This window comes from Larus michahellis, chromosome 8 (genome assembly GCF_964199755.1).
Source record: "Larus michahellis chromosome 8, bLarMic1.1, whole genome shotgun sequence".
NCBI classification, from domain to species: Eukaryota; Metazoa; Chordata; class Aves; order Charadriiformes; family Laridae; genus Larus; species Larus michahellis.
In genome coordinates, this window is record NC_133903.1 from 12,684,278 (window position 1) to 12,711,436 (window position 27,159).

The following is a 27,159-nucleotide window of genomic DNA, read 5'->3' on the forward strand; positions in this document are numbered from 1 at the left end:
ATTCCTCGGACATCCCTTCTCTGTAACTGAGTACAAGGAATTTTAAGGAGTTAAAGCTATTCAGTGAACTAGAAAAAACATATTAACAAATCAAGGAAAGATACTGTTAAACAAGCATGCTGTAGAAGTAGGGACCACAGTCTGCTTCACAAAAATCTGCAGGTCAAAAGAATTAAGAACTGTAGGTACAGGTTTCTCACGTCATTGCATCACCAGATTAGGAACCCTTTCTTACTTCTCTTTTTTGTGTTTTCTCTATATTCTACTTTTTTCTGAGAAAGTTATTGCCTTTACCACCCCTTTGACACCAGTTTAGAATAAGCAAAACCAACAAATGCCGGTAAATAGAGCTGCTTAACCACAGCCTCCACAACAAAAGATGAAGTAGACATTGCTAGTGAAAGTAGTGGTTGAAGAATTGTCCAGCAAGCACCTTAGGGATCTGAACAAGCCTATGTAGATATTACTAGCAAAAAAAACCAAAACCCAACACCAGAACAAAACAAACACCAAAAAAAGCACAGCTAGGAAATAAGCAATTTACAATTTTATAAACAACTTTGACTTTTATTTTTCCAGAGAAAACAGTAGAAGTAACAGTACTCAATTTTTCATATTAATCTCTTGTTGCACTAAGCTTCTCAACTGTTTGATAACCCTTAGGGTTGTTTATCTAATAGGTTTAGATTACTTCCCCCCTGCCTCCCCCAGCAAGCCCATAGAGGACTGTCTTAAGTCAGGAAAGCTATTGGATACTTGTGTGAGTGTATATAGGCCTTTTAAATTCATATAGCAAAGGAGAGAAGGGACCCCAAGCACCTCTTCTGGTGAAATCAGAAGACTGGCACTCTGGGAAATGGATCCTATCCCAGCTCACTGCAGTGGATCTATTAAGTCACTTAAACCAAACTTTTGACAGGTGTCCAAACAGCCCAAGTTCCTTATTTTTGGAGTTCCCAAACTGAGTAATAAGAGATGATTTGCAGAAGTAACAAGTACCAAGAACTGCAGCTATGAATGACTGAAGCTTTGAACATATCAAAAGATATATAAAGCTAAGCACACTAAGAAGTCTGCATCCAAGCGTTGGGAAGCAATGCACCCCAAGCTGGAAGAAAGCTGATGACTTTGCTTTGGTCTGCCTTTGTTTTGGCCGTTTCTAAGTGACTACTGCATAGTCTCAACAGAAAAAGATACTGAAATAAACTCAATAATTGCAGAGCATTTTGTCTCCCAGGTAACCACAGTACAGATTCCTACAGCATGACTTAAATAAGGCCTAAAGCCATACAGAAAATACAGAGGAGAAAATAAGCTATTTAATAAAAATATGTAATGTTTTCTTGATTTTTTCCTAATTGAAAGGAATGCAGACGCTACTGCACTTTTTAGAATCAAAACCAGTTACTGTGCAATAATGGGTATTTATACTCCTCTTGAGGTACTCAAAAATTTTTCATCTTTTTAGATATGAGGCTGTATTGATCGTTTCCTTCATTCAGTTTGTTTGTTGTTTGGGTTTTTGTTTGGCTTTTTTTTTTTTTTAAATCTCCATTTATATTTAGGGCCCAGACCTCTTCCGCTTTGACATATCTTTTGGTTACCCGTTTCTTCCTGATGTCAGAACCTGATCTCTTCTAAGAGTGTATTGCTACATATCACCCAACTAAAAGACACTATCCTGATCTGTCCAGTAAATGCTATGGCTTCTCAGCTGTTAATACAGAGCTGCCAATTACAACAATTCAGGTATGCCAATTACAACAATTCCACAGAAATTGGTTCTGGGCCAAAACAGGAAATCATCTTTTACAAATTAATTAGGTGACAGTCTAAGAAAGTTATGTATTTAATACCTTCTCTAATCTGGCCTATCTCCTCAAAATTTAAACATTTCCCTGAACCTCCAAGAAACCCTGTAAGCATATCTAATGTGAGAGAGGTAAGAGTTATTCTTGGATTAACAATATTTTCCAATATTCAGAGGAAGAGAGTATTTAACTGAAAACTGAATTTAAACCAGAGCAACAACTGCCAAGTTATTCAACATACCTTTGTCCAGTTTACAGTGCAAGTCTCTGGTATCATGCCAGTGCAAGATTCTGGGCAACGGTCCAAAGAAAGAGAGAAATCAGCTGACTTCATGTTAATCGCGTGAATGAAACACCATATTCGTCATAGAGGAGATTCTATTTATTGTTGAAACAGACAGCAAGAGAGATTTCTCAGTTATTTGTACCAAGCCTTTGGCACTGATAGTCCTCTATGATAGAAAGGCCATTACTGCAGCAAGTGCACAGCAGCAAATTTTACAGTTTTGAACTGTTTTATGCTATATGTTTCGGTCAGCAATTAAATGAAATCTTAATACGTTTCATAAACGGTCAAGGTTTTCTTGTGTACAAACCTGAAAACCAAACCAAAACTCATAAATTCACTGTAACTATCTTTCAGTTTTGTGCTGTTGAAGCAGTATTTGAGGCCTTACATCACCTTTAAGGTGTTGCCAATCTTTCCAACGTTCAAATAATTTGTAGTTAAATCAGAACACTGAAAAAATGTTGAAAATAGGACAGTTTGTTCTGTGAAACCCTAGAAAACATTGGAAAGTTCTGAGGTTTTGCTTGGATGTATTTATTTTAAAACAGGGAAGAATGCTTTTCTAAGAATCACAAAATGAAGAAATTCTTGTTTGACCAATGGTTCCTTTTGTGACCTTGTGACCAAGGATTCTTTCTAGCCCCTAATTTGCTCTAAAAGAAAATGATAACTCATACAATACCTTGAATAATCACACAACATAATTTGACATAGCTTTTTAGAGAGTGTTACTCAAAGCATTCGCATAGTATAGTGATAGTCTTCTGTGGGATTATCTAATAGATTTTGTTAGGAAAACAGATAATCTCTACCGTGAATTAGTGGAGGTGAGCACTGGAAAGAGAGGAAAATTAAAGAAACTTTTATCTGTTTTAAAATTAAAAAACAAAACACAGGTTGTGTTTCTTTTTTAGTTACATAATTTCATCTCTAATGAAATTAGTTAGCAGCACCAGAGTACTAAATCAGATACCTAATGCTGTTAGGCCAATTCTCACTTCTCCTGTAGAAGCAAGTACTGTTTTGTCTGATGAGAAACGTGGCACACAGTTATTTTCTGGTGCCTTAGAACAAAAATGCTTCTGAGTCAGAAGCCTGTTCTATTTGAGTTATTGTAAATGTGTTGCTCGTAAGCAGAAGTGCATGTTGATACAGTAAATGAAGTAGAGGTCAGCTTCAGGTATGCACATAATTATTTAATAATTGTAACTCATGATAGCTCTCAAAGAGTTTATGTCATCTTTGTGAGTGAAAGCCTATTTAACTATTTTAATATTGTAAACTATCATGAGCCATCCCATCAAATTACAGACTGCTTATTCAGTTTTTTAATGCTAGTCTGCTGTACTGACTGACATTCTATAAAGTGCTGTTTTATCACTACCAAAGCCAAAATATGACTACCACAATATTAACATCATTAGTCATACAATACACCTTTCACGCTCTACAATTACAAATCCTACTAAGATCAGTTTTACCAGTTTTTCTGATTCATTAGATATTGTCTTGCTCTAATAACTGGTCTTGCACAAAGCTACTTTCCAATTAATGTTTTTGAAGTGTTTGCCATAGTAACTTCTGTATTTATTCAATGTTCTGGTTTAGTTAGATGTTTTAGAAAAGACTAGGAAGTTATTATTTTGCAGGCTTATTTAATGCTAGTAGCTAGTCTGATCTACAAATGACTGTGATTTATCAGATCTTCCGTGATCCTCCACTTCATACCTAGCTGACTGGACTATTTCCCCTCATTATTGTGAAACTGTTGTCCCGAATCTGGGTTCTTTACCCAGCACACAAGGAGCCGACGCACACAGAGTCAAGATATTTATTTCATGTCTGTGCAAGATGGGTGCTAGGTGGAAAAGCCACAAAGCTAGCACACCTTAGCACACACATTGAAAGCTTTTACATTTTACAAATATTGACTAATTGGCATACTATACTTATCATTGGCAGCTCATGATTCCACAATAGGCTCCTACTGGCTACTTGTATTCTTGTTTCGAATTAAAGATACAGTGCATTCATAAATTACTATGCATGCTCAGAGAGTAGGGTTCTCATCTAGGAGGCACATAGCTCAAGATTTGGAGGTGTGGTTTTCGCAGTATAATGTGCAAAGTTCACCTAAAGAACACATACTTTTTATTTTCAACACTTTGTAACCACCAGCAACCTTGCAGTTTTAATGGAATGCCCCAGTGTCTTTTTCCTATCTACAGAATGATACAACACACTTGTTTTCTTTGATTTCCCAAGGTCTCTTCTTCCTTAGCAACATCTTATCTGCTTTGCCTTCGTTGGGTTGACCAAATTTGATTTCTTACCCATATCCTGAAGCTCCGTTGTCTCATTTCACTTTCCTATGTCCTTAACTCTGCTGCATAATCCATCTGCAATTTGAGTAAAAACAGGAGAAATCTTTAACTAAAGGGCTGTTACCCATATTACACTATTAGTACATCTGCAGTATTATTGTTGTACTGGATTGCCCCTCAAAAGCCATATTGTGACAGCGGTGCAGGGCCTGCTGCGAGGCGGGGGACATTGGCCCATCACTGACAGGACAACAGACTGCTGGAGCCTGATGCTGTCCTCAGATGGGGGTCTATCATACACGTACAGGTACGTTCACCTTTCTCTCCGCTACTTTTTCCTTTTGGGGTTTATCATCAGCAGGAGGCCTAAGAAGCCCTGTCCAGGTGGGTGCACTGGCGAGCAAGCAGCCCTCTCCCGCGGAGCGGACACCCTGAGAGGCTGGAGGCAGGCTCCGGCTCCTCAGGCCCCAAGCGTGGCCCCCTGACAAGGCCCGTCGGGCCGCCCTGGCCTGGGCTGAGGCTGAGAGCGTGGAGGTGATGGGGAGGAGGGCGGCAGCTGAAGGCACCTCAGCCACACGGACGCAGGGCAGACGGCCGGGCCCCCCGTCGGGCCCAGCGCCGGCTTAACCGGGGCGGCCCAGCTCCGAGGCGCGGCCCCCGGGCGAGGGGCATCCCCGCGCTCCCGCCCCGCCGCCGGCTGGCCCCGGGCAGGCGGCAGCCCGGACACTTTTCCCTGAAACACCTCCCGGGCCCTGGCAACCATCGCGCCTGGCAACGGGGCTGCGGGGCCGGGCCGGCCGGCCGAGGCGGAGGATGAAGCAGGTAGAGGCGCCGGCGGTGCGGGGCGGGAGGCGGCGGGGCGGCTCCCCCGGTCCCTCCCCGCTGACGGGATGGCTCCCCGCCGCAGGCACTGGTGGACGACACCGAGGATGTGTCCCTGGACTTCGGCAGCGAGGAGGAGCTGGCGCTGCGGAAAGCAAAGATCAGGTAACGGGGCGGGGGGGGCCGAGCGGGCCCAGCCCCACCGCGGGGGCCTCAGCCTGGCGGTACCCGCCTGAGGTACCGAGCCGGGGCAGCCCCTAGTGCTCCAGTTGGACTGACGCGATGAAATACAACAAGCTTCATCTAAGCACCTAATGCCCGTTTTTTACAGGGAGGGCGGTCAATCGCTGGAACGGGCTTCCCGGGAGGCCGGGGAGCCGGGCAGGCCCTGCCGGCCGCAGCCCGCCCGGCGCCGACCTGCCGCTGAAAACAGGAGTTTTACATACCCAAAGCCAACATATCACAAAAAAAAAAAAAAAAGCGCCCACCCCAAAACACCCCAACTAAACAGTATTGTTGTTAGAGCTGGAGAGAGCGGTCATCTTCCAGGGAACAGGCTGTGCAGCAGAGAGCTCTGGCCTCGCGCCCGACTGAAGGGAAACAGCAAGTTATTTGCAATAAAACCATAGTGTTTTCCTAGCACGGGATGTGGTCAGAAATATACGTGGAATATAGGATATCTTATCCTTGTAGCTGTTATCTGAGAAAAGCCATCCCATCGATCCATCTGTCAGGTGAAGCAGTCTACCGCGGTGTTACCGGGGGTGTCACTCAGCAGCTCTGTCCACACCGACGTCCCAGAGCCACTGTGCCATCAGGGGTTTTTTTGAAGAATCTCCCATCAAAGGCTGTCAAGGGAAAAGTTTTATGTCAAAAGGAGTTATACATATGCATGCACTTGCCAATAATGTGTGTAATCAGCTTTGATTTTTATTGCTTTACTTCCCTTTCACTTTGCCCCAGTTTACTCTGGTCTATTACAATATTAGTATATCTTGTAGGCATAAAAAAAGGAAAATAAGAGATGTTAAGCGTAACATGAACGTTATCTGAGATGTGCAAACAAGCAATTACATAGCTTTACAATATAATTACTCTGTTTTACTAGTGTCTGGTGAAGCATTTCTGCCCTTCCAGTGCATCTGACTTTGCAACTACATGATAAGCAGCCGCAACACAAGATTAGCATTCCCAGAGTGGCTTTGTTTCTGAGCTTTAGCAGCAGCACACAGCTTAAATGAAGGCTTATATTTTGGTGCAGTCTTGGAGACCGCAGTCTAAAGCATTACACTAAACTGGGAAATACAGCTTATGAGCGTGTCTTGAGCATGCAGATTCAGTTGTCGGGACCAGGCTAGCGTTAGCATGAAGTGAAACCACCCTGAAATGTTTGTAGCAGGTCCATGGCACCAGTTACTTCACTCTAGAGATCTGTTCCTACTTGTTCACGCTGCCCAATAAAAATAGACAGGTAAAGTATCAGTGAACCGTACTATTAATTGATCCACTTTGTGTGGATACATATTTCATTAGATACTTTTTTTTTATTTGCCCTCGTTGTGACAATACTAAAAGATAATCTCAAACTGAAAAATTTTCTTCTATAGAATACAGAAATGAAACTCCTTACATTGTTCTCACAGAAGTCTGTTTTTATATTTCTAAAGAATCTTGTGCAAACAAGCTTGGAACATGGCCATGTGCTGCAAAATTTTTTTGTCTTAAAGAGATCAACAAGATGTTCCAATCATTTTTCTTTATTTAACTTTATCCCAAGTTCATATATCTTGAACTTGGTTGGAATTTGCATAACAAAAGCACAACTTGCTGTAGCTTATTCTCCAAGGTAAATGCAAGTGCTCCTTAAAAACAAAAGGAATGTGGATAGTGATTTAGTAAGTGGCTACTTTCATAAGGAGGTTAGGACAAAGGTGACATACGTCATCTTTGCTGTTCGTTGCAGTATCAGAACATTTGATCTGGAACAGTTAGGAGCATATGATTGCTTCTTTTTCAAATCAGCCAGGTAACACAAGATGATCAAGCCAGAAAACCTGGATGATCAAGTCAGAAAGCCCGTTTGCTCAAATTTTGCCTAGATATATTTGAAGTACCAGACAGAGGTATAGAAAGCAGCTTATAGAATGCTGCCATGGCACTTCAAGCAGGTACGGGGAGCAATTCTCCTGTGGTTCAGCGGTATTCCTTAGGGTTGACCCCATTTGATTCCTTAATATGGGATGCAACTAAATTCATAAGAGCTCATTCCTATCCTAATAGGCATCATGCTTGCAAACTGAACAGAGGTTACTGTAACAAGATAAACGGGAATCATTTAGCCTGAATGCTTCAGTTCTACACTGTACAGATGTTAGGATGCAACAAGATAACTAGAAGTCCAAGCAAGTGGGTTGCCATGCTTTCAGAAGCAAATGTATGCCGAGCAGTTATGTTTTAAAGCCTATACAATTAAAGAAATCATGTTAGTTTATACAATGATTTCTTAATGCCATCATATTTATGGAAATTAGCTTTTAAAAAAAATTTATAAAGTACAATTGAATTCAATATAAATGCATTAACTTAAAAGCTGTACAGTTTTTTGTTTCAAAAGGACACAGATGGTTTAGCTTCAAGTTTTAAAAGACAATTTTACCTATCTGGGATTATCTGCTTGTTAAAAAAAAAAGTCTCATATGATAGGAGTTACAAATTTCATCTGGTGGCTGTGAATTAAGAAAATACATTTGTTCTGTTAAATGAGGAAGCAAACAGTTTATTTACTGGATTCCATTAGTTTCAGGATTATTCATTTTTTTTTAAAGGTGGATATTTTCTGAGATTGAGAGAGTTGTCCAAAGAATGAGGTGCAAGTTTTGATATATCTCCATATTCCTCCCCCAGGATGAGAACCTGCAAGCTGGAGTCTTTGGCTTGACTAGCCAGATCCTTGTGAGAGGACTGCTAGTCCATAGTCTCAATGAAGCGTTTCATGCCATGATAAATTTGAGCCCCTTGCTCATGCACTGTTTTTTTAGTAAACACCCTTCAAAGTTTGATGTTGGAACAGATTCAGCATCCGCACAGTAATACATCATCTGACTTCCAAAATGAAACACTACTTCTCCAAAGTTACTTTCACATTTGAAGCACCAATATAGTTATAAAAGCCCAGTCCACCCTGATGCGCTTTAGGGTTGCGATCTACAAATAGCTTGTATCAATACAAGACACGATTTACGCAAGTGAACTCTTACGGCTTCTTGAAAGAGATCAAGACTTGAAGTAGCAAGACACTATCTTTTTGACAGTTCACAATATTCCCTCTGCTTCGCCCACCCACCTGTCTGCTTGTGGCAGAAAAAGCTCCTTTCACTTAAAATGTCACATGTTTAATTTTAAGTCAGGAGTAGCTTTTGGAAAGTTTGAGGTTAGCATGAGTATGATCAGGAGTAAATATAAGCCACAGCTGTGCATCATTCTTGCTTCTCCGGTCACATGTGTGTAGTACTACAAGCACAATACTGCCATTATAGAACAGGTAATTACTAGAACAGTTAAACAGCTATAGACTAATAATATTACAATAAAGATATAACCATTATAATTTAAATCTAATTATAGGGTAAACTTGTAATACACAGTTATAATTGCGTATATATTATATGTACATTTTGTTATACACAATCGTAGAATAACAAATTTAATAGTTGAATAGTTAATTATGACCTAGTCCATACTACTGTTAATTATTTATAGAGGTAGAGGAGCTTAATGAGACAATCACTGACCTAAAAAAAAAAATTATTCAGAAAACAAGTTTTATTCATTCAGCTCACAAATATCTAGTGAAATTAATGAACATTTATTCATAAGAACTGCTAGATTCCCAAATCATACTCCCTCTGTAAAAGGAAGTGTTTGGTTTCAGACATTACATATGAAGGTTTGTTTTGTCTTATACCCAAGAGTTATATTTGGTTGCGTTTGGTTGTTTTTTTTTTAATGTTTTTTTTATTTTCAGAGGTCCTGTTCTTTTCAAAAGAGTTGTGAAAGGCATCAGGTCTGTCTCAATTCTTTTGTGCCTTGCTATGCTGATTTCTTTCATGAAACAATGAGGATTTTAGGGTGCGGTGTTGAACGCAACCACTAAATTCCTTCATGCACTACCAAAGAAACTAATGAAAGACCCAACTTTGTTCTATCTTTGACATGAATGACACATTCCATCTTTTAGCTTTAGATTGGAGGTTGGCTATTGGAAATACTATTGCTCTGATAATGAAGATATACATCAACATATGAAATAATAGCAGCTACAAACCAAAATACCGTTACAGACTAGAACTAGTTGTGTTATATGACATTGTTAGCAAATACTGTAATATTCCTTCCTGTCCCATAACTTCCTAAGTGCTCTGTGTTGTTTTTTTTTTTCCTAGGCACCCACTGGCCACCTTTTTCCACCTGTTTTTCCGAGTGAGTGCTATTATTACCTACTTGTTCTGTGACTGGTTCAGCAACAGCTTTGTTGCCTGTTTTGTCACTATTCTGCTCCTTCTATCCTTTGACTTTTGGTCAGTTAAGGTAAGATGACCTTGAATAGTAGTTACCTTTGCAAGTATTTTGTGTGCCATTAAATAAAGCAAAAAAGAAAATATGTATACTGAAAAAGGGGACAAAAATATTATCTGTTGATTTATTAGCTACCTAGCCCATTTTAATGAAGAAAATTGCATATCTTAGTGTTTATCACCATGTTCTCTGTGGCTGATGGGAGCTACTGACATGGTGAGAAAATTGCCTTACCATAGGTAATTTGTTTGTATGCTTACCCTCTTAAAAAAAACCAAAACAAAATAAAGTAATACTGGCTTTTAGTAGTGGATACCAAAGGATGTCTGAAGCTGCGGCACTGCAGGGGCTGCAGAAGGTGCCTGGGGGCACCAGTGCCCTGGTCATGTGCAGCCCAGAATCCCAGGGACTCCACATGTGGAACAAGGCTTTTGTTTTGTAGAAGCAAAGCATTGATGCATCCCCAGTATACTGAAAACTAATATACATCCAGGTGCAGAAATATTTTCTTAATTTGTTTGCTCAATTCCATGCAGCACACTTGCTTATAATTAATATTCCATTTTTTTTTTCAGTGTCTTTGTTTGCATTTCTCTTCTCTTACTAAAGCAATTTGTTTATTGGGTGCTTCTACAACTAACTGACTTATAAAAGTTACATCCTATAATTTCTTACCTAAATCAACGTTATTGTGCTAATTACCATATTAGAAGAGAACAGGCCTCTAAATTTGTGGTAACTCATCCATCCTTAATGGCTGGCACAGCTTTTAGAACTAATTGTATTCTTTGATAAAAGAATAAGATTTTCAGACATGCTTGTCTTTTTTTTTGAATGTTAGTCTGACAAGTGAATTATGCAACTGAATAACGTAAATAATTGTTTCTGTCACTAGAATGTGACAGGAAGACTCTTGGTTGGTTTGCATTGGTGGAACCAGATTGATGAAGATGGAAAAAGCCACTGGGTGTTTGAAGCAAGACGAGTGAGTATGTTAATAAAAGTAGGCACAGGACAAACAGAGTCCGCAGGAAAGCTTACGAAGCTGATGCTAAATCAAATAAAGAAGTAACAAAAGAGCACCTTTGTAACAGTTACTTTTTATCCAGCTTCTATAGAAGATAACGTAAGTATTCAGTTGCAAGCACACCGGATTGTCACATCCTGGAAGCATTCAGAACAAACTGGTCCCACAACATTGGCATCATATGCGCCAGCAGAATAAATATTCATACCATGGTACTATAGGTATGAAAGATTTTTGGTAGTTCTATTTTATTTTCTAGTGAGAAAATCTTGTAATAAACACATCTTCCCATAATTAGTTCCAGTGCAGAATCCTCTTCAGCAAAGATCTGTGCTGAAAGCAATGCTGGATAGTTCAAAAAATCAGCATTTTAAAATGAATGTTTTATTCATGCTCAGGGAATACAGTGGGGAATAGAACCCAGATCACAGAGCATTCTGATACTGCTAGAGCTCCCCCAAATACCCTGAGCAAAAAAAAAAAAGCTATAAAATGACTCTTGGCATCACTGCCAGAGCCAAGATTGCAGGTTTTTGCTTTCACTCCACAGCCCCATTCAGGAAGGGGCCTGGCAGAAGCACACTAGACATCCCTTTGGAGCCCACACAGCTGCACACAGCCCTGGTGGCTGAGCCCATGGTAAAACACCCCAAATGTGTGGGGCCAGGGTGCCCTCTAGCAGCCCCACTCCCTCTGCAGAGAGAGTGCAGCCCAGCAGCAGGGCAACTGCAGAGCAGAGGACAACAGACGTGAATGTTCTTCCCATAATTTAGGTGACACCTAAAGAGCCAACGTAGGCAATCCTACATAAAAAGCAAAGAAACAAGACGACCTTCAGAATTTCTGAGTTCCGTCAAGTCAAGACAGTGAGCAAGAGTTTTCTTAACACTTAAAAGCAATGACATCCATAGAAGGACCTCCTGACCTCAAAATTACTGTAAAATGAGCAAGCCAAGTCCATCTATTACAGTTTGTTAATTCTAGCTGAGAAGTACAACATTGAATCATCTGTGTGGGCTAAAGCCTTCCAAAAATTCTGGCAAGTCATAGCTTGATTAAAATGAAAATGATAGTACCACAAGAAGGAACATATCATTAGAGTGGATTGTATTTTTACCATGGCTTATCCACGAGAAATATTTTGTCATGGCAAGGCCCTAGAGTACATGCAAGTCTCTTACTTTCTATAGTCAGATGTTCCCCCTCCTTCACCAGTCCCCTAGCAACTTTTTAAGATCTCTTCCTCTATGGGTCAATTTGCTTAGAAATATTCCAAGTCACTCACCAACAATAAACAGCTAATTCCAGGCGTGCTGCTGATGCAACAGAAGTTCACCCTTAAAATCCCATCATCTGCTGAGATTTGCTGGAAGAAAATTAATTCTCACACTTGCATTTCAAACATCACAACTCCCTTCCTTGGCATGACTGCAGCCTTTTGTAATCTTGCTCATCAGGTTAACTAGGTCCTTTAGGTGCAGAGTTCTCAGGTGCATTGACTTTTTTTCTCCTAAATAGTCGGTGCTAACGCAATGTCACTGTTGGGTCATTTGTCAATAATTTGGGATACAGGTGATTAAACCTTTTTATTGACTCAGAACATCTGTCTTTTTTTGTAACTATAAAGGTATAGAACATTATTCTCTGGACCTCTGCAACATCACTGGTTTAGAGGGTACATGGAAAAATTAAAGACGCCTTATAATCATTGCATCTTGCAGGGTTTTTTTAGGTAAGATAGAGTAACTTAACCATATTTACAAGTTGGATGCTATTATCTGCCTCATGAACTCTGGTCTCCTGTGAAAGGTCAGAATCTTCTGAACAACTCTCTTTCTTTAGCTTCTCCTGAGTGTTAGGAGTTAACAATGATCCTCGCAGTGCAGATGGAGACACATGAGTTGTGCTGACAGGAAGAAATCTGCAACCAGGGTTTTTTGTAGCTGTATGAGGTTTTTTTGCCCTCCCTGAAGAACACAAATAGAGCACCGTGAATAACGATGCCTCTTTCAGAGAGGTGCCAGCAGTTACTACAGTGTCCAACGCTAGTATTACAGAAGAGGCATTTTCAAAGCCACAGTTCTTCATTTATGCAGTATCAGTGGACTTCATAAGCAAAATGGAAGTATTAGTTTATGTAATAGAAAACTAAGCTTCATGCGAGATTTAAATTAAGCTAAGATACTGCATGCTTTTGGGAAAATGTATGGAAACAGACCCTGTTATGAGAATTCCATTGTCTGAACTGGAACCAACTGATAAATCCCATGGGGGACGTTTAGAGTTTGCTTGTTAGCACTTGCAACAAACGGCTCGTTGCAGTTTCTACATTCAGTGCCATAGCTTTTCTGATACTGGGCTGACTTTTTCCCCCATACTTTTGATTTGTGAACAGGGCACGCGTCAGGAGTCTGCAGTGCGGACAGTGAGGTACTCGACCAAAGCTCAGCTTGTATCACTGTTTCTGTTTCACTCTTCTCGAAGGCCTTGCTCAAGTTTGAATCTATTCTGAAGTTTAAAAGCAATTGTCAGTGTAACAAAACTTTGACTTAAAAATACTACTAATCTGTAGTGTTAGGGGGAGCTATCATTAACAAAAGGAACAATTATCTCATTCAAATGTGAACAGTGATCAGAACATTTTGAAAAGAAAATACTGTCACGTACAGTAGGGCAGCAGGCAGAAAACTTGGCATGAGCTACTTCTTTTTTTACTGAGTGTTCCTTCCATGCATATAATAAGGCAAATCTAGGTAAAGAAGTAATTTTGTCCATTCCTCCTCCTCCTCTGCTGCTTTGTTATTTATTGTGGAATTTATCTTTGTGGCTAGTAGTTTCAACAATTTTCCTTCTAGGTGCCTACAAGAGCTGCCTCAACTGAAGCTGAAGCTCGAATCTTCTGGCTCGGTCTCATTATCTGTCCTGTTATTTGGACAGTGTTTTTCTTTAGCACCTTGTTCTCCTTGAAGCTGAAATGGCTGGTAAGTTGGGGGTACTGACAGACCCGCGGCTGACAGAGTGTCAGTAGAGGGGAGACTCAGATCTGTTAGTTTTGCAACGGTCTTCGAACCAAATCTTCCAACAATACAAAAGTCACACCAACAGTTTCAAGAAACCAGAGGATTTCCCTGCACTCTGGAATGGATTAGCAATTTTTAGCCCCACTTCTGCCAAGTTGTCGGATGTCACGTCCTTCATCTAACTTGAGAACCTTAAGTGATTGGCGGAATTACAGACTTTTTTTTTTTAACTATAGCAACTTACTTTCCCCAACTTATTTCTGTCAAAGGAAACTAATAGGAGAGGACAAAAACCACACCTGGTTTTCAGGTTTTCACATCTCCTTGGCACTTGAATGTTACTTGTTTTTAAAAGTATGGATTTTAGATCTCTGGTACAATTTCCGTTTGAAAGAACCAGTATCATAAGGCTTAAAACCTCGATAAATTGAGCCGTAACTGTGTATTTTGTTATTACTGTATTTATAAGCCATTTCTCTATGATGAAAAACATTACACATTTTTCTAAATACAAGAGGAAATTTTCCCCATGTAGTGCATTATATTAAGATATTTTTGTCTGTGAAATCATATTTTCCCCTGTAAACATTAAGTGCTTGGATAATCATAGAATTCTTTTGTTGAGTTCCTAGCCATGCTACATATAACTTCTTACTTCAGTTTGAAAAGATAAAAAGTATCTTGCGCACGTGCAGCTGCAAAACCAGTAACAGCCAAGATTATACTTCATTATTAAACAAAACAGGAAATTCAGCTACAGCTATAAATCAATTGCAAATTATTAACTGCTTTCTAGTGCCCAAAGTGGCATAGCTAAACAAGCAAAATTAAACCAGCAGTCTTTCTCCACAGCTCCACCTTTATTTTTGAAAACCAGAGATTGTTTGCTAACTAAGAGCTGGTTGGAGAAGGAGCCCTAACTAGCACTGGAGGCAAGTTGCTCAGTGCTTGTAAAAGGCCAGTGGCACAGATGAAAACATGATGCCTTCCAGGAAACTCTTTCTGCGGCTAAGAAAAACATTTTTTTTAAGTTATTTCATTAGTCAATTGGATGGGTTCCGCCTGCTGCTAAGCCTATAGTACCACAAAAGTATCCAATTATTTTCACTGCCTGTTAATGATAGATATTGATTTGTATCTATCGCTGCTCTTTGTAAATCTGTAAGTTACAGGATCTTATTTGTGTATAAGGTATTTGTCAGCTAAACAAGCCTGCAGGCTTGCTGTGTATTCGTGTGTGAAACCTTCAGATACAAACCCAGCTGAAAAAAAGTGAAATGATTATGGAATCAGTTGAACAGGCCCTTTTTTGAATAGGTGCTTCTAGGAAAGTAATGAAGTCATTCAAGATACAGAATGATGAAAAATTTGTATCTCCGTGTTGATAGAAAGGCATTTTGTAGAAAGGTAAGTTTGACATGATTGGATCTCTTTGAAGGTTATTAATTACTGCAAGGAATATCCTCCTCTTATAGCATATATGTAAATAGTATGTATACTTACACACACAGTTGTATGTATTCTACACATATAGTCTACATATAGCAGTGTGTTTGTCCCAGCTGAACTGTTGTTTGTCCACAGGCTCTTGTGATAGCCGGGATCTCCCTGCAGACTGCTAATTTATATGGCTACATCCACTGCAAATTAGGGGGACACAAAAGCACCAGGAGAGCAACTTCAAGTTTTGTCACAGCAGATGTTCCCAAGAGTAAGTACCGAGTTGCTCTGCCAGCTACAGCCCCGAAGCGTCACGCGCTGACCTGCCTCACGCTCTTGGTTTTGGGTCTTCCCAGGTCTTAGTTCCTAAAACGACTCCTGGCAGGGCTACCTCCATTCTCCAATAAGCCCCTTGCGGAACTTGCCCGGAGGGGCCATACCCCGTGTCACTTTTCTCAGTGTTGAGAAGCCTGCGGGAGCTTCACAACTCAGCTGCTTCCACGCCCCATGAAGAATGTCCTCTAAGTTAAATCCCAAGGGATGTCTTCTGAGGCCTTACGATGCCACTGCCTGGGCACAGCTGGGAGAACGATCTACAACCCTCGGTCTTCCACCTGGCTCTGCCCTGCTTTTTGTAAGAGCTGCTGCCATCCCAGGTTTCGCTAACAGCCACGCTTCCTCTGCTCACTCCACAGGACAGGCAAGGAGAACAGCAGAAGACCACACTGAAGAACATGGGAAGACAGGCACCAGATAATCAAATAAAGAACAAAAAGGACAAGCAGTAAAAATACTGATTTATGAAAGCTGTTCTTCATAAGAAGATATTTAAGTAAAGCTCTTCTAGAATTATGCCTGCATGAAACAATAAGGATTTTACGTCATTTGTGTTTGAGTCTTTAGATTCTGAAAGGTTTCGAGCCTTTGTTACTTGAAAGTTTCAACAAAAAGCAGGTTGTACAGGCACAAACCCAACGCTTATGGTTTATACAGAGCACCCTTCATTAGGAAAAGATCTTGTCAACTAACCTGAAACTGTTGGATTATCTTAACCAAGAATTAGAATGTAATCAGATGACAATGCTAATTTGTTTAATTTTGGAGCTACAATGAACAAAAATCAAACCTTTCCCTCTTCTACACAATACTGATTTCTTGAAGCTTTGGTTCCTCACTAAAAAAAGGAATTACAATCACAAGAGCCTCTAAGTTATTGAAGATACCAAATGTTTAATTTTTAGTGTTCAGGCTGAGGATCAAGTAGAATAAAGTACAAAAGCCATGTGGCAGGTTCACACAATGCACAGTGTGTGTGTGTGTACAGCAGTTCCCAGTGCGTGAAGCAGCCAGTTACGTATAAATAAATATGTTAATTTTATTGTGATACCTGTAATAAATATCATACTCATGCTTTAATTAACTTGCCTAAACTCTAGCAGATTTTTACTTTAAAACTGATGCCAGTTATAAGAAAGGAGACAATACGACACTGAATTTCACTCTAAATATAGATCTTTTCCACTGAAAGACACTAAAATGACCATTATTCGGTAACAGAGAGTGGGCATTACAAGTGACCCTAGTGCAGAAGGCAGGACAAAGCCTACTGCACATGCAGAGCAGACACATCAGATACAGCACCCCAGTGTCAGGGAAGTGTATTTTATATTCAGCTTTCTAAATAAAATCTTGTATCTGCATGTCCACAAACACTAACTTCATATGCAGTTATTTATTAGCACCATGACAGCAGATGCAGATTGCGCCTGTGTAACACAGATGAAGACTCAGTTTTACAGCTTTCTAGCAAGCTTTGAGAGCACCTGTGAACTACAGGAATCTCGAACTATGGAAAAAAACTAAAGCAAGAACATTTGTATTAAGAATTTATTTGCAATATACAAAAAGAATACATTCCTTCTATTAAATCAAGGCATAAGTTACTTTTCCATAATTAAACATGAACTACATTTTTATTCCATTCATAGACTAGATAATCTTTTCTTCATGAAAATGGTGTTGATCACAGTATTCCTGAATTCCTGCAAAGACAGGGGAAAAAAGTAATATATTTCAGTTGCACATCAGGAGTTAGTTATTGCTGCATCGCTCTGTCCCCTATTGGTACAAATATCACAAGTTGGGCCATTACCACCGTGAAAATGGCTTTAGGAATTTCCCAGCTGTTTGTAGTTTTAAACTGCACATCACTGCCTCTTTAGGTAGTTTCCGTAAGGTTTTCTGGTGCAGTTACAATTAGAAGTGGAGGCAGTAATTAGCCAGCTGTATCACCCCTCAGCAGGCCTGCTCGAGAATCTTAGAAATCTTCTGTGAGAGCAAGTACACGCATGTCTTTTTTGAAAATTAATGACTGAAACCAAACATTGAAACCAGTTATTAAACGCAACTTTGCTATCGCTTTAAAAGCCTGTAATAACCGATGCCCAGAAGAAGCGATCACAGTATCTGCATCTGTTACTTTCAGAATTGCTGTGCACACCTACTGGTTTTATAATTCGTGACAGAATAACGTGATGCTGTTTAGCACCTTTATGTATTGCAGAAGTGCTCAGAACCGAGAGGATTCATTTGCGCAGGGACTTTCAGACTTACTTTGAATAATATTCCTATAAGATGATGTAGCTGGAGACTCAGGTGCTTCAGACAAGAAAGACTGGCCTTTGTCACAACTTTTTCCTTGAAGAACAGGGAAAAACATGAAAGCAAAGCAGTGGGAAAAGGTAAACTTTTCTTTATTTTACCCTTTATCCTGCTCCCACTTACACCCTTCCAAAGAGCCACTGGCATCTATTCCTTTTACGGAGTCCTCACGTCAGTAACATAACCAGAACTACAGCTTACAGTTTTACAAAGGAATACTATTAGCAGAAACTGCCAGTCATTACTTTGGAATTACTGACCTGTTCCTTGATGTCATTAAATCAAGTATTAATTGCTAATAGCTACTCAGTGGGCATGAACCAAGCCTTCTCACTAGCCACAAGAGGATTTGGGTGGTGCCAGTAACAGTGAAGTTAGAGCACTAGTTTCAACACTTAAGGCCTACAAGATATTATTCTTCCTAGTGGTTATGATTTTATTCAGTCTGCACCTCCAGGTGATTACACCAAAGAGAAAAAAACGTTCTTCAAATATGATTAAACAGCTGAGAAGATGCAGAATATAATCTTAAGTTTCAGGCTAAGGAAGTTATCCCAGCACTTTCCTCTTTTCATACCTTGCTATGGCGCAGTCCCAGTAACTTTTGATTCAAAAAAAAGTTCTATCTACAAGTGGATATTTACTTAAGAGACAAAACGTTTAATATTCTAATTTACCAGCATCCAAGTCAGGGTTTTCCAGTAATAACATCAGATCAGTATAGGAAGAAAAACTTATTTTAAATGTAGTGCAATACAGTAACTTTACCTATTTGAGGATCTAGAGGCACTTTACCCAGGAGGGAAACATTTAAGTTTTGGCACATCTTCTCTGCACCTCCAGTAGTTGGGGGAAAGATCTGAGATTCATTCTGGGATAACATAAAATTAAGAGTTAAAATATTGCTATTCAGAAAACAAGGCATTTTTGGAGCAATGTTTTATATACAAACACCACCAATATAAAAAATTCTGTAAGATATAGATTGCCTTACCTTACACTTTGGACATATAAAGCCACTCATATTTTCCACAACGCCTATGATTGGCAGTTTCACTTTACGGCAGAAGTTGATCTCCTTCCGAACATCCTGAAGCGACACTTCCTACAAATCATAGGAAACACACTGCTATTTTGACTGTAATGTTTTGATGCTGAACCCATTAAGTTAGATCCTTAGAGCTACTTTAAATACAGTTCATAATGAATTATTACTGCTGTCTTCACATTTTGAGGAACATAAACCTGTGGTACATGCTCTAGTAACAATTCTGTGCATGGCACTGGAACAGGTACAGCAGTTCTAGCCCACTGAATGTGGTTCTGTTTTGAAATCTGACTTGACTCTAGTAAAGATTCAGCCATATTTATCTTTTATCTCCTATTAATGTCGTATCTTTGGTTCTTTAAATGTAACTTTTTCACATTTTCAGTTTACAGAAAACCCTGGGCACTCTCAATAGACCAGGCAAGGGCAAGCACCCTTGTTATCTCTTTGCAAATCCAACTTCAAATAGCTTATTATCCCCTCAGACTTCTCACATATATGCCTGACCTCATTCAGTTCCCCTGTTCCCTTCTTCCCTCACCACCTATCTGGTATCGCCCTCAACATTTCACTTCCTCTACATTTTATTCTTTCAGCTGTTGTGGAAATAGCAGGTGTCTTTTGCTAGTTTGATCTCCTGCTCCTTTCCAAACCAGGCTTTAAAACCTAAGTTTGAATCCGATGTATTTTAAGTTTCAGCTCCCCAGGGCCTCGTTTTTCTTTTAAAAATGCAGCACAAAGTTGCCTACTGGAAACAACAGGCTATTTCACATGGTGGCAAACAGTGTGTCAATCCCGTCACTTAAAAACTAAACTTCTTACTGACTTCTGGACATTAAGCTGTTGGTGAGTAAATTACAAATTCGTAACGATGTGAACTCTAATCTCGAAGAAGGAAGTGAAAGGGAAGCATTTCCCTTCACCAGACAGATCGTGACAGCTTTTGATTGTGAACTGCTCAGCCGTTTAGTGACCCGCTCAGATCCCCTGCTCCACCGAGACATCCATCTAGCTCACAAACCAGCCGGCTGCAGGCACAAAGCAAGGAAGTCAACCCCCTTAGATTCTGTACCATCGTTTCTCTGAAGTTAAATAGAGACTCTAAACCAAGGATTGGCTTTAACTGCCATGATGCTTCCATCAATGGAAATCCAGTTCTCATACCTGAGGGGTAGTGATTATAACAGCACCATCTATGTGCATTGCACCAAGATACTGCACAATAGATAAGTGTTCATCTGATGTTCCTGGAGGGGTATCTACAATCAGGTAGTCAATTTCACCCCAGTCCACGTCACGAAGAAATTGCTTGATCAACCCTAAAAGAAAGGATAAGAATGTGGAAAAGAGAAAAAAAATACCTCCCTGTATTTCAAATTTTAGAGTCAACTTCAAATTTTAATAGTCTAGGTATGCAGATCCTTCTAACTTGTCAACCTAAGTACAGAAATATTTATTTTTTCCCCAAGGGTTTAAAAAAACCAAACCAACTCCAACCCACACCAGTACAGCATCTGACCTTCTAAATTCATCAAATGAATATGTTCAACTAAAGAAATGAGTAAACATTCACTAATTTTTTCCTATAGCTTACTATATTATACTTACATTATTAATTAAACAAGTTCATAACACTAAATCATTCAAATACAGAAGTTGTTGAAAACACCTGACACATACCATTTTTTTTTGGTCCTCTCCAGATGACAGCATCATCAGGACTACTAAGCAAGAACCCCACGGACATAACACCTAAGTTTTCTTCAACATACTAAAAAGAGAAGTAGAGAAACTCAGTAAAGCACACAGAACAGTAAAGAAAGAGCACAGAAACCAACTCTAAAACCAGATTTTATAGAAAAAGCAGTTTGGGTGCAGGAGGAAGACATTAAAAAAATAGAGGCAGAGAACCTTATGCTTCTCTTTTATTAAAGACCATTGAAAACTACAGTTTTTGTGCAACGGTCACCAACTACATTCATAGACTGAAGAAAACACAGTTGCAGTACGATTTACAGTGGTTTACGGAATAACTGGAAACAGCATAAGGATAAAAGCAGCTTTCCCTCTCAGCATCAAGCTGTCTTTTTAACAGTGTACACGCTAAAGGTGATCTTTAGACAATCAACACTCCTGCAAAACTCTGCCTGCATTTTCTAAAGATGAGTGAGGTTTTTCTTGGGTGTAAGATACTTTTTGTCTGTCATTGAATAGGTGACACACTGCACAGCTGCACGATAATCAAAAATAATGAAATCAAGTAACTTATATTTATGGCCCATAGTACAGTACAAAGTCAGTAAAAAAAAGATACTTAAAATAATGACACTATTTTAGACATGTAGTCGTATTACGATTAATAAAAGAAATTTAACACTCTGATCTATATAGCCTATAGAATCTGGATATTTACGTCATTAGAAGAAGAACCGATAGAAGTACCGCCTGCTCCACCCTCACTTGTTTTTCACTTTAACAGACAGTGCCCAACCCAAACAAACCCAACAAATTTTCTGCAACAGTTACACCAACTTACCACTGGAGACCATCCAGATCCACTCTGATGAACCTGAAAATTGAAGTGACACATAAAGTTACATTAGAAATAAATACAGACATTATATAAAACATGAATGTAAGTCAAAACTGGGTAAACAGATATCCTGCCTACAAGTACAATACTGCTTTAACGGAGCAGCTGAGTTAAAAACTGCAGAAGGGCCAGATCGCCATTGATCACAGAATCACAGAAACTTCAGAGTTGGAAGGGACCTCTAGAGATCATCTAGTCCAACTCCCCTGCTAGAGCAGGATTGCCTAGAGCACATTACTCAGGACTGCATCCAGGCGGGTCTTGAAAATCTCCAGAGAAGGGGACTCCACAACCTCCCTGGGCAGCCTGTTCCAGTGCTCTGTCACCCTCACTGTAAAGAAGTTTTTCCGTGTATTTGAATGGAACTTCCTATGTTCTAACTTGTGCCCATTGCCCCTCGTCCTGTCACTGGGAACCATTGAAAAGAGCCTGGCTCCGTCCTCCTTAAACCCACCCTTTAGATACTCGTATGCCATAATAAGGTCTCCCCTCAGCCTTCTCTTCTCCAGGCTAAAGAGTCACAGCTCTCTCAGCCTTTCCTCATAAGGGAGATGCTCCAGTCCCTCAATCATCTTAGTTGCCCTACGCTGGACCCGCTCCAGTAGTTCCCTGTCCCTCTTGAACTGGGGAGCCCAAAACTGGATGCAGCATTCCAGGTGTGGCCTCACCAGTGCAGAGTAGAGGGGGAGAATGACCTCCTTCGACCTACTGGCCACGCTCTTCCCTGTGCAGCCCAGGATTCCATTGGCCTTTTTGGCAACAAGGGCACATTGTTGGCTCATGGATAATTTACTGTCTACCAGGACCCCCAGGTCCTTCTCCTCAGAACTACTTCCCAGCAGGTCCACCCCTAACCTATACTGGTGCTTAGCATTCTTCCTCCCCAGGTGGAGGACCTTGCACTTGCTTTTGTTGAACCTCATTAGGTTCTTCTCTGCCCAGCTCTCCAGCCTGTCCAGGTCACGCTGGATGGCAGCATGGCCCTCCGGAGTGTCAGCCACTCCTCCCAGTTTGGTATCATCAGCGAACTTGCTGAGGATACACTCTGTCCCATCATCCAGGTCATTAATGAATATACTGAACAAAGTTGGACCGAGTATTGACCGCTGGGGGACACCACTGGTTACAGGCCTCTTAACTAGACTCTATGCCGCTGATCACAACCCTCTGAGTTCTGTCACACAGCCAGTTCTCGATCCACCTCACCATCACCTCATCTAGCCCATACTTCCTCAGCTTCCTAATGAGAATGTTATGGGAGACAGTGTCAAAAGCCTTGCTAAAGTCAAGGTAGATGACATCTATGGCTCTCCCCTCATCCAGACAACCCGTTATAACATCATAGAAAGCTATCAGATTGGTCAAGCATGATTTACCCTTGGTAAATCCATGTTGACCACTTCCAATGACTTCCTGTTCCTCAACATGTTTGGAGACGACATCCAGAATGAGTCGCTCCATTACCTTCCCAGGGACGGAGGTGAGACTGCCCGGTCTGTAGTTCCCTGGCTCCTCCTTCTTGCCTTTTTTAAAGATTGGAGTGATGTCAGCCTTCCTCCAGTCCTCAGGCACCTCTCCTGTTCCCCATGACCTTTCAAAGACGATGGAGAGTGGTCTAGCAATAACATCTGCCAGCTATCTCAGCACTTGTGGGTGCATCCCGTCAGGGCCCATGGATTTATGAATGTCCAGATTGGCCAAGTGGTCTCTGACCCGGTCCTCCCCAACTGAGGGAAAATCTTCCTCTCTCCAGACCTTCCCCCTTGCCTCCAGGGTATGGGATTCGTGAGGGACGGCTTTATCAGTGAAGACCGAAGAAAAGAAGGCATTCAGTAGCTCTGCCTTCTCTGTGTCTTCCACCACTAGGGCACCCGTCTCATTCATCAGTGGGCCTACATTTTCCCTAGTCTTCCTTTTTCTATTGATATACTGATAGAAACTCTTCTTATTGTCTTTAACTGCAGTGGCCAAGCTGAGTTCTGATTGAGCTTTGGCCCTTCTAATTTTCCTCCTACATAGCTTTGTTATATCTTGATAATCCTCATAAATTGCCAATCCCTTTTTCCAGAGAATGTAAGCTTTCCTTTTTTTCCTGTGGTCCAGCCAAAGCTCTCTATTTAGCCAGGTTGGTCTTCTTCCCCGTCGGCTCATTTTTCGAGACATGGGGATGGCCTTCTTCTGTGCTTCTAAGAGCACCTGCTTGAAGTATGACCAGCCTTCCTGGGCACCTTTGCTCTTCAACACTGCCTCTCAAGGAACACTCTCGACCATGCTCCTGAACAGGCTAAAGTCTGCCCTTCGGAAATCCAAGGTGGCAGTTCTGCTGGCTCCCCGCCCTGCCAGCAGAATTCAATTCTTCAAGAATTGAAAATTCTACCATTTCATGGTCACTGAGCCCAAGACGACCTCCAACCTTTACATCCCCCACAAGACCTTCTCTGTTAACAAACAGTAGGTCCGGTAGGGTACTTCTCCTAGTTGGTTCCTTCACCAGCTGTGTGAGGAAGTTGTCTTCCACACACTCCAGGAACCTCTGGGACTGTTCCCTCTCTGCTGTGTTATATTTCCAGCAGACGTCTAGGAAGTTGAAGTCCCCCACAAGAACAAGGGCAAATGATCGTGAGACCTCTGCCAGCTGCTTATAGAACACTTCATCAGATTCTATGTCCTGATTAGGGGGTCTATAACAAACTCCCATCACGACATCTGCCTTGTTGGCCTTCCCCTTAATTCTTATCCATACACACTCAACACTGTTATTCACACTGTTAAGTTCCAGACATTCAAAACTGTCCCTAACATAGAGGGCCACCCCGCCACCTCTCCTTCCTTGCCTATCGCTTCTGAAAAGTTGGTAGCCATCGATTACTGCACTCCACTTGTCTGTATCTTCCCACCACGTTTCTGTGATGGCAATCAGGGAATAACAACTGTGGCACTCTTTTGCAAGAAATTTACCCATGACTTTATATATTTACTTATAATATTCTAGGGCTGATAAAGAGCATTATGCTAACATTACTTAAGTTTCAAGTAGTCATGAATATGTGGCAGATATGCAGAAAAAGCTGGTTTGCAGAACTGGTCATCCTGAAAGCGGACAACTCTTTTAAAAACTAAATTACGCTGAACTTCTCTATTCCACCATCTTTATTTCCCTACCCATTGCCACGCAGGTTTCCCAACAAGCAGTCCTTTTAGAAGCTTTAAGTCTACATAAACCCCAAAACGTTAATGAAAAATTGAGCGGAAATCCTTTCAACAACGTTTGAACACTTACCTGTTCTCCTTCGAGACCCATCATTTTTGGGATTGATGGCCCACAGATATCTATGTCCAGCAGAGCAACCTGGAAAACAAACCGACCAGCGCACCCCACTGGAAACAGGCCTACGCAGGACTGCTTCCAAGGTCTAAATCATGCAACGAAAACACTGTCGTGCACTTAATACCGCACAGAAGTTCAGACCCCTGACGCGAAGGGGAACGCGACCAGCGCAGCCGCTGCCCTGCTCGGTTACCCGCGGCGTGCCGCGGGGCAGGAGCCCGGGGGCACATCCCGCCGGTGCCAGCCCCTGCCAGCTCCTCCCGCCCGCGGCTCCGGGACCCTCCGCCTCCCGGCATCAGCCCGCCGCGCCGCCCCGCGCAGCCCACCTGCTTGGTCTCGTCGGCCGCCAGCCCGTGGGCCAGGAGGGCGCTGAAGGTGCTTTTCCCCACGCCGCCCTTCCCGGAGAGCACCAGGATCGTATGCTTCACCGAGCGCAGCCGCTCCCGCAGTTCCGCCGCCTCCGCTGCCGGGCGACATGCCGCCGGTCAGCCCCGCACAGACCGTGCCCCCGCCCCTCCGCGCGCCTCCCCTCAGGGCCTCCCTCACCCGGATCCGGTGCGGCGGCGCCGGCGGCGCAGAGCCTCTGGTTGGGGCATCCCTGGCAGGCGGCGGCCCTGCCCGCCTCGGCGCTGCTGGTCCCCGGGCAGTCTGCAACGGACAACGACAGACGGACTACCGGCACACCGGCACCCCGTCCGTCCAGCTGGCCCGCCCGGCCCCGCCGCGGCCCTCACCCTCCGGCCGCGACCCGCCCGCCGCCTCCGCCATGGCGCCCGCCGCTGCGCCACCTCCGCCGCGCGAGACGGAGGCGGGGCTTGGAGAGGGCGCCCTGTGCGCACGCGCCGGCGATCTCCGTTGCCGCCGGGGGGCGGCGTTCCCGGTGGCCGGCGGGTGTGCGCCGTCCCTGCAGCGCGGCCGGCCGGCCCTGGGCGAGCAGCCGCCTCGGCAAACAGCTTATGGAACGATAGACTGGTCCGGGTTGTGAGGGACCTTAAAGCCCATCCAGTCCCACCCCTCTGCCCTGGGCAGGGACACCTCCCACCAGACCAGGCTGCTCAAAGCCCCGTCCAGCCGGGCCTTGAACACCTCCAGGGATGGGGCAGCCACAGCTTCTCTGGGCAACCTGGCCCAGGGGCTCACCACCCTCACAGCCAAGAATTTCTTCCTAATATCCAATCTAAATCTACCCTCTTCCAGTTTAAAACTGTTACACCTCATCCTATTGCTACACTCCCTGATCCAGAGTCCCTCCCCAGCTTTCTGTAGCCCCTTCAGGTACTGGAAGGGGCTCTAAGGTCTCCCTGGAGCCTTCTCTTCTCCAGGCTGAACAGCCCCAACTCTCACGTTGCACGTATGCACTGGGGAGACGTGCACGGGTCTGTGGTGACGAGCTAAATGAGACCCATTGTGGACAGTGGCGTGTTTTTAGGGCTACGTTGAAATTTCTCCACTAGAACAGCATTAGAGAGAAGCAACTGACACCAGTGACACCAGCGCCCCAAACCCGTTGCAGTACCAAAGCCTGGGTGCTCATCAGGACGCGGCCCTTCGGAGCTGCCGCACCCGGCTCCGCCGCTAGGAGGAGCCGTACTCACACAGCCGAGCCGGCCCCGCCACCGCACGGTATCGGACAACTCAAAGGAAACACTGCAGATTGACACGCTTTGCTTTTGTGTTTCAGAAGTTTCATACCTAGGAGATCATGTATAATTTCAGTAAAATCACGCCATTACTATATTTCACGCCAATACTATATCTAGCATTTCTGAATACATTAATTTCCATACCTTGCTAGTAGACAATTTCTATTAATTTAATGGGTACATTCATTTGGAGGATTACTCTCCCTGAACTTGGCCAATCAAATTCTGGGCAATCAGATAGCCACTGTATTTGGTACGGTTTTTATTTGGTATGTTTTATTTTGGTACCTTATTAATGAAATAAATTCATAATTAATTTTCCAAACCGAAGAAGTGTGCACCCGCTGGTGATGTAACCTTATTACTGGCCACCTTACCCCCACCACTGCTCCCTTTCTGCCTCTCCCACGGCTGCCTGAGCATGGCCTTGGCCTCTCTTCTATTTGTAACATCACAGCCCAAGAACTGAATTACCGATTGCAAGCATCAGTGGTTATTCCTTGTACTGCTCATCACCCCCGCACAAACTGACGGTGCCCCTGACTGAAAGCTGCGTGACTAAAAACTGCAGTTGTAGG

At 42.3% G+C, this 27,159-nt stretch overlaps 2 protein-coding genes across 3 annotated transcripts; one reads left to right on the forward strand and one right to left on the reverse strand.

Moving 5' to 3' along the window:
• Positions 1 to 4,802: 4,802 nt before the first annotated feature.
• On the forward strand, positions 4,803 to 16,728 carry TVP23A (trans-golgi network vesicle protein 23 homolog A). Of its 2 annotated transcripts, none has more exons than XM_074597157.1 (7): positions 4,803 to 5,246; positions 5,332 to 5,411; positions 9,689 to 9,833; positions 10,717 to 10,806; positions 13,704 to 13,829; positions 15,453 to 15,579; positions 16,004 to 16,728. In XM_074597157.1, exons 1-7 carry the CDS (start codon positions 5,238 to 5,240, stop codon positions 16,063 to 16,065), a joined length of 639 nt encoding a protein of 212 aa, XP_074453258.1. In that variant the 5' UTR covers positions 4,803 to 5,237; the 3' UTR covers positions 16,066 to 16,728. The 2 variants fall into 2 exon arrangements, with proteins under 2 accessions (XP_074453258.1, XP_074453259.1); XM_074597158.1 differs by having other exon boundaries at positions 4,837 to 5,246; positions 9,689 to 9,725.
• Positions 16,729 to 17,177: 449 nt separating this feature from the next.
• On the reverse strand, positions 17,178 to 25,825 carry NUBP1 (NUBP iron-sulfur cluster assembly factor 1, cytosolic). Its single transcript, XM_074597156.1, has 11 exons — positions 25,673 to 25,825; positions 25,485 to 25,586; positions 25,265 to 25,401; positions 24,891 to 24,959; positions 21,554 to 21,586; positions 20,698 to 20,788; positions 20,182 to 20,336; positions 18,964 to 19,074; positions 18,738 to 18,840; positions 17,922 to 18,005; positions 17,178 to 17,350 (listed from the first exon to the last, which is right to left on the reverse strand). Exons 1-11 carry the CDS (start codon positions 25,704 to 25,706, stop codon positions 17,298 to 17,300), a joined length of 972 nt encoding a protein of 323 aa, XP_074453257.1. The 5' UTR covers positions 25,707 to 25,825; the 3' UTR covers positions 17,178 to 17,297.
• Positions 25,826 to 27,159: the final 1,334 nt, after the last annotated feature.

Excerpts from the sequence above, each read along its gene's own strand:
- NUBP1 (XM_074597156.1), bottom strand. The coding sequence starts at position 25,706 with ATGGCGGAGGCGGCGGGCGGGTCGCGGCCGGAGG. Across the intron at positions 20,337-20,697 it reads GAGAGGACCAAAAAAAAATG|GGTTGATCAAGCAATTTCTT; the intron begins GTATGTGTCAGG and ends CCTTTCTTTTAG. Across the intron at positions 18,006-18,737 it reads GCCTCTAGATCCTCAAATAG|GAAAAAGTTGTGACAAAGGC; the intron begins GTAAAGTTACTG and ends CTGTTCTTCAAG.
- TVP23A (XM_074597157.1), top strand. Across the intron at positions 9,834-10,716 it reads TTGACTTTTGGTCAGTTAAG|AATGTGACAGGAAGACTCTT; the intron begins GTAAGATGACCT and ends TTCTGTCACTAG. Across the intron at positions 15,580-16,003 it reads CACAGCAGATGTTCCCAAGA|GACAGGCAAGGAGAACAGCA; the intron begins GTAAGTACCGAG and ends CTCACTCCACAG.